Source organism: Berghia stephanieae, chromosome 1 (assembly GCF_034508935.2).
Source record: "Berghia stephanieae isolate SIO BIC M18660-M18661 chromosome 1, UCSD_Bste_1.3, whole genome shotgun sequence".
NCBI classification, from domain to species: Eukaryota; Metazoa; Mollusca; class Gastropoda; order Nudibranchia; family Aeolidiidae; genus Berghia; species Berghia stephanieae.
The window spans coordinates 70,560,235-70,581,782 of record NC_088360.1 but is presented as its reverse complement, the minus strand read 5'-3'; the positions used below and the strand labels follow the sequence as shown (position 1 = coordinate 70,581,782).

General features: G+C 35.2%; 2 protein-coding genes across 3 annotated transcripts in view; both read left to right on the top strand.

The window, feature by feature from the left end:
- Positions 1–20,936, top strand: part of LOC144980922 (terminal uridylyltransferase 4-like) — a 57,146-nt gene extending 36,210 nt beyond the window's left edge. For both annotated transcript variants that reach the window (XM_078928845.1, XM_078928856.1), the window contains 4 exons: positions 1,415–1,545; positions 2,665–2,953; positions 4,080–4,149; positions 19,719–20,936. In XM_078928845.1, coding sequence (XP_078784971.1) covers positions 1,415–1,545; positions 2,665–2,953; positions 4,080–4,127 — 468 coding nt within the window. In that variant the 3' untranslated portion in view covers positions 4,128–4,149; positions 19,719–20,936. The remainder of the gene's footprint in view (positions 1–1,414; positions 1,546–2,664; positions 2,954–4,079; positions 4,150–19,718) is intronic.
- LOC144979140 (uncharacterized) lies at positions 7,477–19,766 on the top strand. Its single transcript, XM_078925769.1, has 6 exons — positions 7,477–8,004; positions 8,433–8,519; positions 9,682–9,743; positions 10,561–10,777; positions 12,698–13,281; positions 19,719–19,766. The coding sequence occupies exons 1-6, from the start codon at positions 7,941–7,943 to the stop codon at positions 19,764–19,766; spliced, it is 1,062 nt and encodes a 353-aa protein (XP_078781895.1). The 5' UTR covers positions 7,477–7,940.
- Positions 20,937–21,548: the final 612 nt, after the last annotated feature.

Genomic DNA, 21,548 nt, shown 5'->3' with positions numbered 1-21,548 from the left:
TGGTAAAGTAGTCTCTCCTCCTCTCCCCCCCCCCCCCCCTATCTCTCTCTCTTTCTTTCGCAACTATCCATTAAATCATCTGGTATATAGAGATGATATATTAGAACAAAGCAATGGCGATTGGCTTAGTTTAATCTTTTTTCTTTTTACCTTTGGACTATGGCTTTAAATTTGAGAGATTCTTGGGTTGTATTTATAAGCTGAATAACTACTAGGTTTCTTTGCTTGTGTTTCATCGATAGACCGAGGTATTATCATCACTGAATAAAAAAACACTCACCAAAACCACTACATCAACATCTCTACCACCACCACTACTACTACAAATAGCACCACATCATCCCTCCCACCACTACTACTACAACTACCACCACATCATCAACCCTACTACCACTACTACAACCACCATCATATCATCACCACCACCACTACTACTACAATCACCACCACATCATCATCCCTAGCACCACTACCACAACTACCACCACATCATCATTCCTACCACAACTACTACTACAACCACCACCACATCATCAACCCTACTTCCACTACTTCAACCACCACCACATCATCACCCCTACCACCACTACTATTACCACCATCACCACATCATCAACCCTACTACCACTACTTCAACCACCACCACATAATCATCCCTACCACCACTACTATTACCACCACCATCACACCATCATCCCTACCACCACTACTACTACAACCACCACCACACCATCATCCCTACCATCTCTACTACTACAACCACCACCACACCATCAACCCTACAACCACTACTACAACCACCACCTCATCATCATCCCTACCACTACTACAACTACAACCGCCATCCTTACCACCACCACTACTACAACCACCACAACATCATCCCTACCACTACTACTACAATTACCACCACATCATCATTCCTACCACAGCTACTAAAACCACCACCACACAATCATCCATACTACTACTACAATCACTACCTCATCATCCTACCACTGTTATTACTACAACCACCAAATGTTGTAATTACACTTTCAACTTTTGAAATTCCACTGAGTTGTGTCAGAAATTGCTGCAAGACAAATTTTGGATCGCATCTCAGTAAATTTTAGTGAAATTCAAATTTATAGGTTATGGTCGCATGAATGGGTCATGATCTTCACGATGAAAAATTTCCTCCTTTTTTGTGACCAGTCATTCTCACCCCTGAGTTTGATCTTTTTGGAGCATTTTAATTATAACTTGATATTATAATCCAGAGAAACATGCGTTCACCCAATTAAAAAATTATTGCCTCATTTCTATCCACCCTCAAAAAATAAGTTATCAATTGCATTTTTGTTTGTTAGCCTTGTACCAAGCATGCCCAATGACCAATGTCTTGTCTTTACTGATTTCATCTCCTGTTAAGCTCAAACCAAACATGCCCAACAACCATTTCATCAGACAAACAACTGTCTCACCTGCTACAAATCAGAGACATCCCTTGCCTGATCTTAGACATATGCCTATTCCTCAGTACCCACCTTCATTGAGACCAAGGTAAATTATCTTATCTGACATATTTTTATTATTACTATTACAATTAGTTCTACAATTTAATCGTTGTTAGCATGGGAATTACGAAATTCGTTTTCAAATGTTTAGAAATTGACATTGTTTTGTTTCCTGGATTTTTATCTCATTCTTGTTTTGATAGATCATTGAACATAAATGTCATGTTACATTTTATTTTTAGATTAAAAAAACTAGGATTTGCTTTCAACCTCACTGTTGATAATGGCTATGATTGATCTTACCCAAATAGTACCAAAACCTCTGTACAATCGGTACTTGTTGGATTGTCCATAATCATGGTGCCAAACTTTTTATATTCCTCCATCAACTGTTGACAATCATATGCACATGCACTGTTCTTTTCCAAATATGTTATCTACATGGAACAGCCTACCTGCTGGTACAAAGCCCATGGGGAATAATGAGACATTTAAATATACACTACAGACTGTACGGGAATGTACCATTGGGATAAGCAATGTCAATAATAATACCATGATTGAGTCATTGTGTGTAGCTCAAGCTAGAAGTAGTCATATCTAGTTGGAGTCAAAATTTGGGTTTTACAAGCAAGCTGACAATTGGTACTACCTAATCAATTGTTTTAGTTGGACTTTGTTAATACCAAGCCGTTTTGCTCTTGGCTTACTGATTTCCCTCTTTTTTTTTTAAATGTCAATAGGCTTAGCCTCTATAGTGGCTGTATTCTCTCTCTTGAGAAATCTTCACATCCTGTAATCTTGTTATGCCTTATAAGGTGAAGCTCATCTTTGCTGGGTTTACTTTTCTTTTTGTCTCCATTCTGACCCTTACGGGCCATCGTCTCAGTGTTTTAATCGCGATTTGGGGAAGGCATTTTTGCAGTTTTTCATTTCCGGATAGACTGGTTGGCATCCAATGTTTTGTTGCCATATTTGTTACTATATACCCCATACAGTCATACTAGGCCTTTATAACCTAACCATGTTGAAAAACGAATGAAAATATGTATTATATTTTTTGAATGACCTAGCAGTACAAGTGTTCAACTGTTCTAACATTTTGGAAGGATCCAAATGAAATGTGTCACTTTTTTTTTTTCTTTCTTTCTCCTCATCACCCAAGAATGGTACACCAAGGCAATCGGTACCCTATGTATGGAATAAACCCACCTCCAGGCTTTGGTCCCCCATTTAATTTGAATTTTTACAACAGTGCCAATGGTGGGGGAAACGTTACCATGAATAACAACAGTCAAGGCTTAGCTATGATGCCTCCCCACAACAATGTAAATATGTCATCACTCCATGGTTCTGTCACTCCTGCTCATCTTCCACATCCAGGGGCTTCCCCCAACAATACACAAGGAATGAGCCCAGTGGTTCAAAATTTATTCGCGAGCACACAAGGACAGGTATGACATGGTTTTAACAAAAGGATCATCAACGATATGGAATTCATAGTTCTTTCACTAACTTTTTCTTTCCCTGTCATTTACAATCGTATTATAATGAAACTTTTTATCTTCAGAAATTATTATAGCTCTTCAATATATTACAACAATAAACCTCTTTCACCTTGAAACTGAATTCTAGACTACATTCAGAATGGCATATAGTTAGTTACATTATAAAATAATCTGTTCTTTAAAAAAAATAGGGTTGTGGGTCAAAGTGTTCCATACAGCCCATGCCAACGAGCACAGAATTACTGGCAAATCTAAAAAAAAAAATTATAAGAATGTAATTTTACAGATTGATATACAAGTAACTTACAAACCTTTTTTAAGTAAGCATAATTCTATCACTTGTTGACTCAAATGATTATTTCTAAAATCTTTTAGCGTATTAGCAAATTGGTCATTTGATGTTGTGAATCTCCATTTGACCACCCTGTTTCCAGATTCATTTGCACGCAACCTAAGACTTTATTACTGGGCCAATTGTGATCGTTGATGGCTCAAAAGATTCATCTCAATCTATATTAATTTACATAATACAGTAGTATAATAATTAAAATAGATGAGTTCCTGATTGTAATAGCCTTTATTTCCATGCAAATATTGCAGGCTGTCCACTAGTAAAATAAAAAGAAAGAAAGGAAAAAGATTGCATTTATATATACTAACTCATTCATGATAAACACCATGTTTCAGTTGCTTTCCAGTTTATTTATTAGAGTTTTTGTTTAAATGAAATTAAGATTATTATTATTATTATTATTATTATTATTATTTATTATTATTATTATTATTAATTATTAACTATTATTATTATTGTTAATATTATTATTATTATTATTATTATTATTATTATTATTATTATTATTATTTATTATTATTATTATTACTATTATTATTAATATTATTATTATTATTATTATTGTCCGGGTTGTTTTTGTTGTTGATGATGTTATTGTTTTAATTATATTGATATCTCTTATTTTATCTTTTTTAGTTATGCGTAGGGCGAGGGGTTGTGTGTAAAGTAATATTATGTTATGAAATTTGACTTGATTTTATTTTTTTCATTTTCATTAAGGTTCTTGATGCAAGAATGATGCACCCAAACGTTATGAAGAAAAAGTAAATCAACTAATTCAACAATTTTGGTAATGTTATATTCACTAGTTATGTTTTGTGTAATTATATAGTCAGAAAAGAAGGGAAACTGTATCAAAATTATTTGTTGACTGTAAAATTTTGCAGCTTAATTTTTTTAAAATTTATGTTATGTATATATATTATTATTATTGATATATATATATATATATATATAGAGTAGATTCAGGTCAAACCGGACACGGGTCAAACCGGACGCTACCCGACTCGATGTCTAATTTCCTTTTGTTTTGTTTTTTCCCCGGTGCATATTTCTAGTAACTAAGCACACGTCTCTTGTGACGTTTTTCCTGCTGTTTCAATGAGTGCAATCAAGGAGAAGTCAAAGAATCGTGTTTTCATCGAGATATTTCTCACAAAACGTAAGTATCCCGTTCTTTGTTATGGGTTGCAAGGTGTGCAAGGAAGTTGCTATTTAAGCTATTTATACGTTTTTATTAAGGAGTTTCGGCTCAACCACTGCACTACATGCTATTTTAGGATCGTTTGATTGTGGTTAGATCGTCTGACGATGTCCGGTTTTCATTTTAGCTCCAGTGGGGGGGTGTCCAGTTTGACCAAAGAAAATTTAAACGATTCAGGTGAAACCGGACGGGTTGATTAAGTTGTTTATTATTATTCTAGACGTCTATAATATTATTTGTTGCAATGCTTTCCTTGTATTTCTGTTGACCGGCCTATGTTTATCATGATTATTATTATTATTAGAAAATTAGGGAGGCCTTCCGAAAGCGTCTACACCTACATCCCCAGTATTATAATGTTTTGGCAGGGGGGAAACTTTTTTTATAATGTTCTGGTAGGGGGTTTGGGAGGGGGGAGACTTTAAAAATAAAACTTTTCCCCCTCCCAAACCCCCTACTAGAACATTATAAAAAATACTGGGGATGTAGGAGCTTTCGGAAGGCCTCCCTAAAATTATATTATGTTCACCATTGTAAAGGAAAATTTACATTATTAGACTAGCCAGTCTATGAAAATGAAGTTCAAATATCTAAATAAAGTTAATTTTTTCACATTGTTACAGGCACCAAGATGCCGCGATCAAAGTACACTGACAAGAGTGTGGATGCTGCACTTGATGCCATCAGCACCAAAAATCTTTCATTCCGCCAGGCCGCTGCGACCTACTCTGTCCCGAAATCAACCCTGATGGACAAGATGGCCGGAAAATACCCCGTCCATAGGGTATCTCATACAGTGTTGGCCACAGAGGAGGAGAAAAAACTTGTCAAATGGATGGTGGCCTGTGCCAGGGCAGGTGAAGGGAAGGACAGGGAGCAGCTGTGCCTGGAGGTACAAAGAATAATGAATGCTGAAGGCAGAGAGACCCCCTTCAAAAGCAACAAGCCAGGATATTACTGGTACAAAGCATTCATGGAGAGACACAAGGGGGAGGTGCGGGAGAGAAAAGCGATGTCCCTTGGGGAACAACGCGCCCAGGTATCAGAGGAAAGATACGTGGGTGGTTCCACACCATGCGGACATCGCTAATGTCAAATGGCATCGACATTACCAAGGTCCCCCCCCCCCCCAGCAACGTCTTCAATTGCGACGAGACTGGCTTCCCTTTCTACCTGGGAGGTTCAGTCATCATTGCAGACATTTCTTCCAAGCACCCCTATCAAGTCGGCTCAGATAACAAAACCCAAGTGACGGTGCTCGGAAGGGGAAGGGCAAGAAGAGGAGAGTGGAAGAAAGAGAGGAGTCTAGTGCAGAGGATGATGATACGATGGTTGTGTATGATGACAGGTCGGACGTTGAGATGGATATGGATGAGTTATGTGGTGTGAATGACAAAGATGAACGTTTATGTGATTTTTGTGGAAGTGATAGGAACCTGGATGGATGGATTTGGTGCAAGTGTGGGAGGTGGTACCACAGAGGATGTACTGGCAGAGAGAGAGAGAGAGAGAGAGAGAGAAGATACTGGGGATGAGTGAGGAGGAGATCAGTGTTTTCACGTTTGTTTGTACATTGTGCAAGTGACATGTTGCGTTATGATTATGTACCCTATTAATTGTTTTGAATAAATTATTTTTGTCTTTCTCTGTTGAAAATGAACATAAACGTGTTTCTTTATCTAGACGTCTAGATCTAGTCTAGCTATTTATGAAAATAATTGGCAGTCGTTTTGGGGGAAGGAAACATTCTGCCAATTTATGGAAAGAGTCCTTCAAACTCCTTGGAATGCTGGAATCGAACCCTAAATTGACCAATGACCCGGCAGATATTTTACAAACTGAGCCTATGGATCTGTTGTAACTGTTTATGAATTGAAAACTATTAAAAAAAAACAAAAGGAAACAGTGTTTTTCAACATCCGTGAAGGGTGTCCGGTTTGCCCAAGTTGGGTGTCCGGTTGGACCTTAACGTTCCATAAGTGTCCGGTAGTACCAAAATGTCACGAATAACATTTTGCGTCGAGAACATGGGTGCAAAATCGGCTGGTACACCTGAAACCGGCCACTTGAGCGTTACATTTTACGACATCACTATACAGCATTGGTCTTATTTCTGGCCAGCAGTCTTCCATTCTCTGAGACGACCACAGATAAGGCTTGTGTGTCCCGTAAGCCTGAATCTACTCTAATGTGTAAAAACCAAAATAAATAAATAAGTTTTAACAAATATAAAACCTTATTTAGAAGGATCCAAACGTGTGTGTATATATTATATATATATATATATATATATATATATATATATATATATATATATATATGTATTAATACCGGATAGGGAGACTTTTGGTACCCCTATTAGTTCATTTTACAGTACTTTACCAATAGGGAGACCAAAATCCGGTCCCCCTATTGATTTGACCTCTAGCACATTCACTTTTCTATTTTTAGTTTAAAGTTGTCAACCCAACCGTCAAGGATATATAATTGTAAATCATAGTATTGAAGTTATTTGTTAAACACCACAGTAAGAAGAGTTATGCCTAAATTTTCACGTTGGTCAATAAGGTGACCGCCTGAAAAAAGTACAATAGGGGTACCAGTGTTTTCATCGATATATTTCAATAGTGAGGCAATATATCTTTCCGAAATTTTCTCTAAAATTCTAGAGCATTATATGGATTTTTATAGTAATGAAAACCTAATATAAAATTGTGTGAAAGTTGATGAACTGAGGAATGAACAAGATATACGAATTATAATCTATTTTTAGAAACAGATTTATCGAATCTTGGTCCGGATTCTTATCTTGGTGACAAGAGACAAGCAAACATAGTAACTCTTTTTTTCGTGAAACGTATGTTTAGTCAATTTCGCGCATAAAGAGGCACTCGGCACTCACTCACTCCGCAAGTCAGTAGTAGGTAGGTGGTTATCAGTTATCAGCTTTAATTCTTAGTCAAACGCTTCATCAAACCCATTATTGAGTAGCATGTTGATGCCTGATGCCAGTTGAAGCCATCTCGACGTCGTGAAATGGAGCATCTTCTGTCATAGCAGTAGAATCGTCAGATGCCGCATTTAAATCCTCCATTCCAGGCGTTGCTGTTGCCATATCGATCTTCGAAATGATTTGGTCTAGACGTCAAGTTGACCCGTTCTATGTCTGAAGAGATTTTAAAGTGCAATACCTAACATTATATCTTGATCTACAAAAGAGTCTTTTTAAATGAACCGCTGTGTTTCTATATTTTTCAAGAACCAATGATTATCTGATAACCACTGACAATTGACTTGCGGAGAGAGTGGCCGACGGACGTCCTCTCTATAGCCGCAAGTATTTTTTCGTCACTTGCTGAGTTCCAAACTAGACGTCTATGGCATCGTGGGGTAAATTGATGCTGGAGGCATCATTGAAGAGACACCGAGATAATTTAAATGGTAAGTTATTGGCCATTCTTATTACATCACTGTTGATTTAAGATTTTCAATAGGGTAGACATCACAATCACACACACACCGATTGATGATTGTCACTTGTCAGTCAGTCATTTGGAAGTGGAGTCAGATAATTCGGGAACTTCTGTAGACTGTAGATTCACACTAGTGAGTAAGATCTGTCGTTTACTACTACTACTACTACTACTACTACTACCACTACTACTTTTAGTTTTAGCTTTATCCAACTCAACACTTCTCGTGTTTATTTTATTTTGGCAAAACTAGAATGGATTTTTGAAAAGAATATAAAATAATTTAAACTTAAACCTGTCTTTGCATCTTGCTTTATGCATACAGTATGCCATATCACAGCCATCACAAAATCATAGTTTAATGTTGAGAATATGCTATTTCTTTTGTAACTTCAGATCAGAGAGATTTGAGCTTTAAAAATCCTGAAAAATGTCTTGCTGTCAATCCAGACAACCCTTTTGATGTGATCTATGATGTTAATGGTAAGAATGTAATTTGATGAGGAAATGAATAACATTTAGGTACACATAGTTTGCTTTTTTTTTTTTTTTTTTTTTGAGTCATGATGTGTAATACTATTACAGTCCACTCCGGATAATTGCAACTCGTTTAATCGCAACTTTCGGTTAATCACAATATTTCCTAAGCAATGGAAATAATTCTATATAAAAGTCACTGGTTAATTGCAACAAACTTCGGTTTTTTAAAAAGTGGTAAATTCAAGAAATCAAACAGTATATCATGATTAAATTTCATCATGGATGAAATCGTGACAGGTTGAAGAATCGAGAGTGAGCAGGATTTAATGCTACAGTAGTGTGTCACCACTCTGTTAGAGTCGAAAGAGGGCGGGGCTCTGCAGTATGGGTTTGTGACGTCATCGGTGGCCATTAAATAGAAGAGGGGTGGGGCTGGTCATAATCTTGACAACAGGTTATAAATGACAGTTATAAAGAGAGACTGAGCGATATCCTTTGTTTTAGGATTAACAACTGTGCATTGTGACCAACGAGTTTGGTGAGAGCTTATTGTCTCTCATTAAGGCTAATCTCTTTAACTCTGACAAATGTTGAATTGTTGAGAAAAAAGATTGAAACTTCTTCCAATCTGAATAAGATATCGGCTTGCTTCATAGCTGCTTTTGGTTGACAAATCTACACGGGGCTGCCATATGGTTTTTGTTTCAATCAAATTGCTCTGTATGTGGTGGACTAAGAATATTATTTACTGGTTTGAGTTGACAATAAATGTGTAAAATGTTGAAATAGTGGACAGGAAACTGAATTTCGGTTAATCCCAACATTTTCGATGATCCCAAGGTATTGCGATTATCCTAAGTGGACTGTACCTGAATCTTGAACGAAAAACTATCATATGGATATGATTATAGACAGATTGGTTTCTGGAATTATATTTCCGTCCTCCCTTGCCAACTCTGACGTTCTTGAAATTTAAAAGAAAATAGCCAGAAGGTTTCGGACTTAATTTTCTTTTTTTTTCCAAAGGACAATAGTCATAAGGTAAATAATTTTTAAAAAATCCTTTTACAGCACAAGATGGCATGATTTTTTGTTTAAGAGTTTAGAGAAAAACTTGCACATGATAGTCTTCAGCTTTTTTTTGTTGTTTTTATTTTCTATATAGACTCCAACTCAGAGCCTGAAAGTGATGCAGAACAAAGTTCCATATCACATGATTCATTTGTGGTAAGTATGTACATTAAAATAAAATCATAACATTTGTATAGCGTTTATCCACAGTTGGCACCATGCTCAAAATGCTTCACATCAACATATTTTGTGGTGGACAAAACACATTTGCCACAAAAGATGAGACCTGCAGTCTGTTAGGCGCAATACAATATTTCAGGACAAGGACAACACTGTTTTACACCAGTGAGATCTCCTAGTTTTTTGTTGTTAAAAATTTTTCTTTGCAGTGGACTTCGCCAACAATAACACTATTTTAAACCTTCCTCGTTATATTTTGAAGTGATATTCATTGATGAGCCATTCACATTTGAAGTCGTTTGTTTTTTTATTTGACAAAATGTGAAAATGATGCGTTTCCAGGAAAAATTAAAATAGCTTCTGTTGGGATTATACTTTTGATCTCGCATTTTGTCCAAATTCTCTTGCATCGTAATGTTTATCAACTTTTTTTGTTAACTATATTGCAGTTGCAAGGTTAGGAAGTTCATATTGTTGCAATGACAACCGTTTATATGTCCAGAATCGTAGTGATATAAAAAATTGTTTTGTAGTTGTTGGTCCTGGTGTAGGATTTAAAGAGTTGGTTAAAAACGGTTTACTGAAACCCTGGTTGGTGTATCTATATTTATCCAAGCACAGTTGAACATATTAAATACTTAGACAATATGTCTGCCTTTCTCAACTCTTTTTTATTATACTTGCATTATTAACCAGCTAATTGTTTAGTTGGATTATTAAACAATGGCTCTTCATGTTTATTGTCAACATGAATAAATTGATTGATCTGTCATCTTTTCCACAAAATATACAGGATCCCGATTTTGTTGCTGACTCCGAGTCTGATTCCTCTACGTACTCTGTGAGGTACCCAATGCTGAGTACATCATTGTCTTTGGAACCTAGTGCTCATTCCCCAACTCAGTCAGAGCCTCATCCACAACTATCACAGACTGAACCTCGTTGCCAGTCTGGGACCCAGGTTCAACCCGAATGCTATACACTTGCAAACCAACGTGTTACGTGCAATGGTGAGTCATTTTTTTGTCATTCTTCTCCTTTGATATTTGTGGGATCAATTTTAATTTACCCATTCCTTTTAAAAGAAAACTTCCACCCCCTCCATGGTGCTGCATTTGTGTTATTGCATTTTTTTTCTGTTTTGGCAGTGCTGCGTCGCAAAATACGCTACCATTTACATAACAAGCACAAATCCAAATTTGATAGGGTGGACATCTTAGAATCTGAAACCCCAATGTGTGAGTGATATCAGTGAAACCAGCCATAAAAATGTTCATGTTTATTTTATTGGGTTTTTTTTTTGTCTGTAATAGACTTAAATTGCTTGTATTGTAAGTGTTAAAATGGTTTTTTTGTTACAACCCATCTATATATTAAAACTGTTTCTTTGTATTTCTATGATGCTTAAGGCTTTTTTTTCACAGACCAGCTGGAAACTTAACGAGAATCAGAGTAGATAACATTTTTATTAATCTTGCAACCTAAACAGTATATGATGATTGGGAGCATTTAAAGAAAAGCACATTTTCTTTTTAATTTGTCGGTACTAAAATTATACTTTGATAATGCCTGCTGTGCTACAAACCCTTTTGACTTCCAGGTTCAATATTTTTCTTTATTCTAAAATTCTTGGGTTTCCTTTCAATGACAACTGAGATCATTAAAATTCAGCTCACAACATGATGTGTGTAGATTTGATGAAAACATATGTTCGAGTTGAGAAGCAGTGTTCACGAACTTGCTGATCGTTTTTACTAGCATTTATTTTCCTAACTTACCTGTATCAATTAACAAAGGCAAGACTCAAATATTTTCTATCTGAACAGTGTGTTTGTTATTGAAATATTTCCGGCATATACATGTCATATTTCATTCCCACAAAATATAAATCAGGATTAAGTTGTCTGGGCATCAGCATCGTTCAGGCAGTTGGGGGGAAGTCTTTAAGGAATTAATGAAGCCGATGCTCAACCGGTCTGGAGGACGTTTGATTGATGTCGGCTGTTTGTTCTGCCAGCCGGTGATGTTTTCTCACTCCCTCAATGACAAAGAAAGTCATTGTTATGACTATGAACTATAGTCTATTATTACTTTTGTTACTATATTAATTGTTACTTATAGCCGCTACTGTTATTATTATTATTATTATTATTATTATTATTATTATTATTATTATTATTATTATTATTATTATTATTATTATTATTATTATTATGATATTGCCTTCATTGCATTCTATTACTATTATTGATATAATTAATTTCTGATTGTTGTAAATAATTTATGTGAATTGAATTTTGTCGATTGGCCAAGGGCCTACAATAAACTTAAATGAAATGTTAGTCTTTGGATAGGACTTGGGTCTATTCTTGATTGCTTTTCCGCCTGGGTCGAGTGAAGCATTTGGAGTAAATTTTGTTGCTCAACGTAAAAAACATGACGCTTACCATTCCGCTGATACTGATACCTCCAAGGGGTGGTTGGGGAAAAACCTAAAATTCTTTTGACATTCTGTCTGATTTTTCGCTGAAACAACAAAGGACAATCTATGTATTCAGATGAGACTTCAATGTGTTACTATTCCGATTTATGTTCATATTTTGATTATAATGAAGAGGGAACCCTGAACCCAGTGAAGTGGGTGGATTGATCTATTTATTTCTATTTCAAAACAAAAATATGGCGTCTTTTCACTGGATTTGTTATGTGGCAGAGGTCTCCACAAATCTAACATACCTCTTCCAAAGGAATAGATGGTAGAAAAGTATATAACAAGAAGGAATTATGACAGTTACTTGTCCAGGCCTTAAATATTTGGAATGCTATTCCTCTCTATCGCTGTCATGTAGCTGATGTGCATATGATCTGTCTATTGATTTATTTTCATAGTTCATAGCATGATGTGCTTTATTTTCTTCTTTTTTTTCCAGAGAAATACAAAAAGCCAAGGAGACCCTGTCCATACTGTGGACAGTTGCAAACAAAACTCTCAAGGCATTTGATGAGGAAACACAAAGATGAGACAGAAGTTACAGAGGCCATGAAACAGCCTGTAAAGGAAAGGGATAGAACAATGGATTATCTCAAGAAAAAGGGCATTTTTTATTCAAACACTAGAAACAATTCAATAATTATGCGTGAGAGAGCACAAGGGTCACATGAAGTTGTTATGTGTGCTGGCTGTAAGGGGTTTTACTCTGGACGAAGGGTTTATGAACACAAAAAGAAATGTAGTACTGAGCATGCTCTGTGTACTGGGGTTGTAAAATTTTATCCCGTGGCTCCCAATGCAAGTAAAGAAATAAAGGAGAATATTCTTGACAAATTTCGGAATGATGAAGTGGGAAATTTGTGTCGATCAGACAAAGCTATAGTATTGTTAGGAACAAAATTGTGGAGTAAAAGTTCAAAGAAGGAGAGAAAAGTTATAATGAGTGATTTACGCATCTTAGGAAATTTGATTTTAAAAACTAGGAAGAGAACGAATCAACCTTCTTTCTCTGGAGAGGACGTGGTGAAGCGTTGTAACTTTAATGAAATATCGCAAACCATTTCTGAAATGACTTTGAAAGAGGATGGGACATTGAAAGCAGGCTTGAAGCTTTCAATTGGATTTATATTGAAAAAGTTAATTAATTTCTTAAAAGGGGAATATATAATGCAAAACAAAATGGAAGAATCCGCAGAGATAGATTTGTTCAAAGCTGTCCTGGATTATAATTGGGATAGTATTTTTTTTACAGCCAGAGTTCAATGTGAAGCAAAGAGAACAAATTTGAGAAAACCCAAAGAGATGCCATTAGAGAATGATATAAAGAAGCTACGGCAATTTATTACTGAAGAGATGGTCCGTATTTGTGAGGATGATTATCAATTATTTGATTCACATATGTTTGTTAGGCTTCGCAATGTCATCGTAGCTAGGCTTACAATGTTTAATGCGAGGAGAGGCGGAGAACCCGCAAGGATGTTGTTAAAAGACTGGAATGATGCAGATTCAGGTGTATGGGTTGATCCCCAGCTTGTACAACATGTCACTGATCCTCTGGAAAAAGCGTTACTTGAGAAGTATAAGCTGGCCTATCAGTCTGGAAAGGGAAGCAAGATGTTGGTCCCTGTGTTGATACCCAATGACACAATTCAGCCTTTAAGGAAACTTGCACAGGAGCGTAAAGCTGTTGATATTTCAGACAACCCATTTCTTTTTCCAAATACAGGAATATCCAAAGATCATGTAAGTGGTTACATTGCCATCAAATATGTCACTTCCTTAGTAAAGGATTTAGAGAAACCCCAGTTGTTAATAGCTGATAAATTCAGGCACCGAGCTTCGACATTATTTGCCTTACTTGATGTCCCACAACACGAGAGAGATGTCTTCTATCGACATATGGGACACAGTGAATCAGTCAATCAAAACATTTATCAGTGTCCACTTGCAATACGAGAAATAACAGAAGTTGGTCATTTTTTGGGTCAAATTGATAACTCAGCATCGGTCACTGGGGAAGGAAATTGTAACATTGAAACAAATGACTCTGTAGTGAATAGAGACTCAAATGCAAATTTTGGAACATCCATAGTAACAGCTGCAAATCAAGAAGAAATATTTGATGGTGAAGCAGGAGTGCCAAATCAGCTTACGTGTTCTTCAAAACAAACTGAACCCAAGAGGAATTCAAGCAAAAATCGGAGATACATGTCATGGTCAGATGAGGATACAGATAGAGTCAAGTCATATTTTAAAAACTTTGTCGAAGATGTTTCAGCACATGGTTCAAGGGGATCATTACCTAGAAAGTCTGAAATTATTCTGTTCTTAAAACACCACAGGGTATTTTCACAAAAAGGAATCCCTGAAGGTACACTAATTAGTTTGGTGAAGACAAAGATTTTTAATGAAAGAAATAAATATAGAAGGGAAAGAGCGTTTCAATCGGTGTAATGACAATCATGAATTTGATTTGTATTACATTCATTGTATTGTATAGTGTTATTGACATATTTTGGGGTTTACAAAAACGTTTTATCTTTATATAGTACAATCTGTTCATCATTGCAATATCCTTTTTTATATTATATGAACATTCATTTGCTCAGCTTGAGAGACAAATGCTTTGTAGAACCATAGCTGCCAACCGTTCTGTTAAAAACGGATTTGTTCCGTATTTGACTTCCTGAGTCCGTAAGTGCTTATTTTTAGTTCAAAATCCGTATTTTGTAATTTTTGACTAATTTGTGGTAAAAAAGCCATGTGAGCCTAATGAATTATTATTATTGATCCATTATTATTACTATTACTACTACTACTATTGTTGTTATTATTATTATCATTATTATTGGTGTCCAGTGAGAGCATAATCTCCATTTGTGTAGCTCTTTAATTTGAATTATGCCTCTAACATAAATGATTTTCAACAATTAAAAAAGTTCCATTCGTTTTATGACGCCTGTATTTTACTCAAACCTTTCATAATGTATTGGAGATTTGCATAGGATATGGATGTTAGCCTCGATATACTTTGAATATTCTAAGACAGTATTGATACTTTCACTATTTGTTACAAATATTATTTTAATTAAGAATAAAATTAAATCCACCTTTTTGATTGGAAGGTATTCAATAAGAAAATCAATTGCTTATATTGATTAAAGATGACAATGATTATTTCCCTTTATTAATTTATGAAATATATAAATTTAATCCCTTTAAAAACATCTTCATCTGATTTTAATTTTTTTTTTTTCAAGCAAGCTTTTGTAACGGTTTAGGTTCAAGAAAAATAAGTATACTCCATTTTTAGGTGTGTTTATCTTGTCAAAGTAAAGAAGTAGGAATTCTCTAATATTTAGAGGTGCATTTTACTATAACTACTATTATAGTATACTACTTAAAGACCATTATGTTGCATGAAAGAAAACATATATGCAATCGTCTACTTTTTATCTGAACTCACCTAATTTTTACCCCAAAACGCCCTCTCAAGTGATGTACCAGGTTGGTAGTTATGCATTTCTAACCATCTTAAGTTATTTCATTTATTTTACAATCGTGCTTCTTGTGTATTGGTCCTTATCAAAGTTGAGGCAGTTGAATTCTTTCTTTATATTGTCCGTTCTGAATTTTGATCTCATTGTGGAAAGCTCCCATAGCGGGCAGGGAGGTACACACTGTGTCTTCTATCCCCTTATATCTGTTTTCCAACATGCTTTCAGTCTTTGTCTTGGAATGAGATTACTTGTTTTTTTCCTGGCCCTCGCCGGAGTCCTAGCTGGGAGGGAAGCAGTCAAATGCATATTTATTGTTTTGGGAGATGATATTTTTTTCCTTGTAAATCATCTCTCTGTTATGTATTATTACTATATTTGTTATTTTTTAATGTATAATGTAAGCATTTGAGTGTGTTCCTCTTTGTTGGATTTTGTTCTTGTGTCCGGATAAGACTTATAGGTGATCTCAAACTTAGTACATTGGTGATACGCTCTTGGAATCTACATCTGATCCCTATTTGTTCCCAGTTCCCCTATGTCTTACTTTCTCTTGGATGCTTCAACTGTAATTCTAGAACTTTTTACTATCCAATTTTCTTCCTTTTTACTGGCGCTGATATAACCTAAATGTGTTGCAAGCGCCGTAAAACCCTTAAAAACAAAACAACAATCATTGTGGAAAGTGTCATTTTAACGATTCAAATGTGCTGGTACTAAACCCGATAATTGAGCAACATTTGGACTAGCCTCTGTCATCTCAAACTTGTTAGTGTTAGTAATAGTAATTAAAAAGGCTGACTTTTATATGTTGCGATTCGATGAAGGGGGGGGGGGGGGGGGGGGGGCTTCGGCACACATCGCCCCTCATCCCGGGCAAAATGAGCGTTCCTTATTTTATTTTTGAAAAGTTGGCAGCTATGTAGAACTATCTGAAAGAATCAGATATGGCAGAATAAAAAGTCTTTCTACTAACCCTAACTTAATTGGCCAATGTAGCTTTATGTTCAGCATTTTCTAGATACCTAATGTAAAATTTCACTATTCTTTTTATGATAGTTTTAAGAGTTGCAATCTTTAGAGGTGACTGTCAAGAAATGACACCTCTGTGCATTTAATTTCATTCTTTCTTTATCCCCTCATCCTTAATCAGAATAATAATAATTAATAATGAAAAAAAATGCAGCAACGACAGCTTAGAACGGCATAAAGTGCTTAAGAATTATTTTTTTTGCATTAAACTTTATTCAAACGATTTTCAACACTTTTGCTTCACAGTTTATGCTTTTTAACAAATGCAATTAAGCAACTTACCAGCAACAACATATTGGTTTGTTATCATTTGAGGGTTTTATCAGTAAAACTGTTTCTATCCTTTTATGTTGCACTGTACACATAGCAAACTTCATGCTTTTATTTGGTGACCAAAGACTTATGTGATACAGTGGATGAATGTTTGTGATGGCTTTTGGAACTGAAATAAACCTGCAATATGATTTGTAGACTTCTATCGTTATGTATCATTTTTCGGTCAAATGTAAATGTAATTTTACACGAGCTTGATGTATCATAAAACCCACAATGAGCTCAACGTGCAGCTGGTAGTAGATTTATATGGACACGAACAACGTTGTTACAATTCAGTAACGTACTCCAATTAACACAAGTGAGACTGTAAATGAGACTTTTACAATGACTCTGCATCGCCACAAATATGGATTCGAACCCTGGCAACTCGGGCATCAGACGAACTGTCTACCACGAAACCAAAGCAAGCATTGTGCAAGTTAAAGTGAATGAGATGTTGATTGAAGCCGTTCATTGTGTCCATCAGATCTGCTGTCCTATCCATCCAACTCCATTCACTCACTGGGTGGGGTTCCCGACTTCCCATAATGGGCAGGGACGTACTCGTTGCGTCTTCTATCCCCCTATGTCTGTTTTCCAACTTGTTTTCTGTCTTTGTCTCGGGATGGGATGGGATTACTTGGTTTTGTCCAGGACCTGGCTGGGAGGGAAACAGTCAAATGTATAGTTCGAGTTTTGGGAGATTATATTTTTCCCTTGTAAATCATCTGTCTGTTATGCTCTTTATTGTTTTGTTTACATATTATTTATGCTTTGTAAACATTTGAGTGTATCCCTCTTTGTTGGGACCTGTGCTTGTGTCTGAATGAGACGTTTAGGTGATCTCAAACTAAGTACTTTGATAGTGGGCTCTTGGAATCTACTGTTTCCTATTTGAAACAAATCCCCTTTGCCTTACTTTTTCTTGGGTGCTCTAATTGTAGTTGCAGAACTTTTTACTATCCCATTTTCTTCCTTTTTACTGGCGCTGATATGACCTTAATGTGTTGCAAGCGCCGTAAAACCCTTACAAACAAAACAAAACAAACCAAGTCCATTCAGTGGTATACAACAACAACAAATAAACTCCTCTGCCTGGTCCCTTCTATCTCTGATCTTAACCTGGGTCGTCAGGTTTCTAAAGGGGTCGGGGACTGCAAAAACAATGGCGCACGGAGCAACTGGGAATATTTTTTGCCGTGTTTGAGTCCCAGGTTATTTCCCTGAGCGCCCCTTCTGAGGGATGGACCTTCCCAGGAGTTAGTAAATGCGTTGCTCGGCCACTTCACTCTACGCACACTGGGATAAGCTTCGACACTATGGCCATGAAGCTCTTAATCTTAAGGACTTACTTTATTTTAGACAATTTGGTGGTAGCTCACTTGAAAATGCACTCTTAGGTATACACATATATAAACATATACTGGGCTCCCTAAAAGGGTTTTTTAATGTGGTCTCCCTAAAAACATGTTTTTACCAAATGTCTCCTTAAAGCTACAGAAACACTTAGTAAAACATTAGGGGGACCGAGTAATTTTCTATATACCATTGTGATCATCAAGCATCAGAATTGTGTTCATAAATCATTGTAGGGAATCAAACTATACTCATTTGAACAAAGATTGAACAGTTTAATCAATTTGAACAAGACATATGCTTGGTCCTCCAATTGGTGCATTTCACAGTGGTCACCTTAATAGTGGATTGATACTTATATATATATATATATATATATATATATATACATGGGTGCAAGCAACTGGACCTCAAAAAGCCTGCAAGTCTACTTATGACCAGACTTATAATCTGAAAAAGCCTGCAAGATTCACGGACTTAACTCGGTTCAGATTTAATAATATAACTATCACTTCCGGGTCACAGTAGTATCGTGATTCAAAAGTTTCGCTTAATCATATGGACGTACCCGACCCGATTGTTGGGACCTAAACAAAACCAAATTTTTTTTTAAAAAAATCAATCAAATCCAAATCGCAAAAAGCCGGCACTCTTGCACCCATGTGTGTGTATATATATATATATGTACGTTTGGATCCTTCTAAATAAGGTTTTAGATTTGTTACAACTTATTTATTTATTTTGTTTTTTATTTATTTATTTTGTTTTTTACACATTATCTGTCCTACATTTGTGCTAAACAAAGAAGAGTTGAATCAGTAAATGACTGAGCATCTGACAGATATGAAACTTGGTTTTGTCCTGGCCGGAGTCCTTGGCTAGGAGGTAAACAGTCAAATGCATAGTTATTGTTTTGGGAGATAAAATATATGAGTTGTAAACATTTGAGTGTGTTCCTCTTGGTGGAGATCTGTGCTTGTGTCAGGATTAGACATTTAGGTGATCTCAAATAGTGTGCTCATGGAATTTACATCTGTTCCTTTTTTGAACACTATTCCTCTTTTTGTCTTACTTTTTCTTGTGTGCTTTAAATGTAATTCCAGAACTTTTTACTCCCCCATTTTCTTCCTTTTACTGGCGCTGATATGACTTGAATTTGTTGCAAGTGTGGTTAAATCCTTAAAAACAAGTAAACAAAAAAGAAAACGATAACCTTATGCCTTTTAATCTGTTGAATTTGTGTTTTTATTTTTCTCCCAGACGCTGCACATGATTTCTGAGAGACTGAAAATGTTCAAGCATGGCTGATGGCTGGGTCTTTCATTAGTTTTAAAATGAACTTTTGTTTTACTATTATGATTGTTTTTACTTTTCTTGTTGAGTCACTGTTAGGTAACCTGTAAACTTACTCTATCAATTTTTACTTAGTATTTAAATATATTTTTGTAGTATACTTATTTTTTAAGACAAGCTTTGCTACAGCTTATACTTTTAATTATATACAGTTCACCATCACTCTTGTCTTTGTTGTTAAACTGTGAGTATAATGTCTGATGTGATAATTCATTTTAATCAAATGTGTATGCATGTGTTGACACAATAATGCATAAAACTAGTTAGATTACCTTTATAGGGACTGCTTCAAATAATTTTATTTATGCATTTGAAATAAATAGAAATGCAAAATAATGCTTGCGATTTTTTTTAATGAATTATTTTAACATTTGACACACAATAGATTTTCATTGTAGTGAAAAAAATAGAAGAACTAAGTCCAATTTCTGTCTCTTGATGAATAAAGGAATTAATTGTGTTCAGGAGTTGAAATCTTTTTTACATTGGGGTCTTATTTACTGTATAGGTTTTAAGTTTTCTATTACTTTCTATGATCGCATTTGAATGCTTTTTTTCCCATGAATTGAATTTCTCATGGCAATTCGTTTAAATTATATTTTTTTTACATGACATTTTAAAACTTATTATTGTTACATTATAATTCGAAAGATGTTTCACTGATGTAATGATTCTTGAGAGACTTATTCATACCTTTTAAAAAGAGGATATGTAATGACAATTGAGAGACTTATTCATACCTTTTAAAAAGAGGATAAGAATCGGTCATATTTTAAAATAATCTTTTATCAGCTTGTATTTTGTTCAATGAAATGAAATCATGTCAGTTTGGGCAAAATTCTGGTATTATTCTAGATAGCACAATATGAAATTATGCTTTTATCGTTTATTTTATCATATAGAGGAAGTGAGGAAAGAATTATTTAATAAGTCAGCATTATTGGATTTAAAAAATTAAATATTTTATCTTTATGACAATTTCCCTTATCAAGACTTAATATCTTTTAAAAGTAGCCTAAATATGCTTGTTAGACTGAAGCTGTTTTTGGGTTGTTTTTTTTTTTTTGTTTGTTTTTTATTCATTGCAGTTGTTTTACACATATTAGTGTTGCAAGATATCATCCACTCTCCCCACCCTCAGTCCCATTTCCTCGCTTTTAGAATTTAAGGACTGATTTCAATATATTTAAATTTGAAAAATGTGACCCAATCGCCTCAGTAATGGTATTATGTTGGAGCGAATCAGATGCTATAAATTAATTTTAGAACCAGAATGACCAGAAAATGTGAGATTTTGGTTTTTGTAACTTTCGGAAACTATATCCTTCACCTTGAAAGTATAAACTTGAATGTACTTTTTTATTTTTCAATATGAATAAGATTTTGAGCATCTAAGTCACTCTGACATACCTCCATTCTGAGTTACTTTTTGTTCGTCACAAAAGCTTTTTGTTGTTTTATTCATTAAAATATGTAACATACAACAATTACAGTTCTATGATTCAGTGCAGTATGTCTCTCCGTATTAGGATTCACCAAATTCAATATGTCAAAGATATTTAACAGTGAAATATATGAGTACAGTGATCTCTGTTTATAGGCACTTGGGGTTTTAAACATGATCGGGCTATAAGCAGAATCTGGTCATGGAGCAGAATTGTGACTTTATAAATTTAAGCAAGCTCATCCAAATGGACTCCACTTATAAGTACGATCATTTTGTTTTTAACAAGTTTA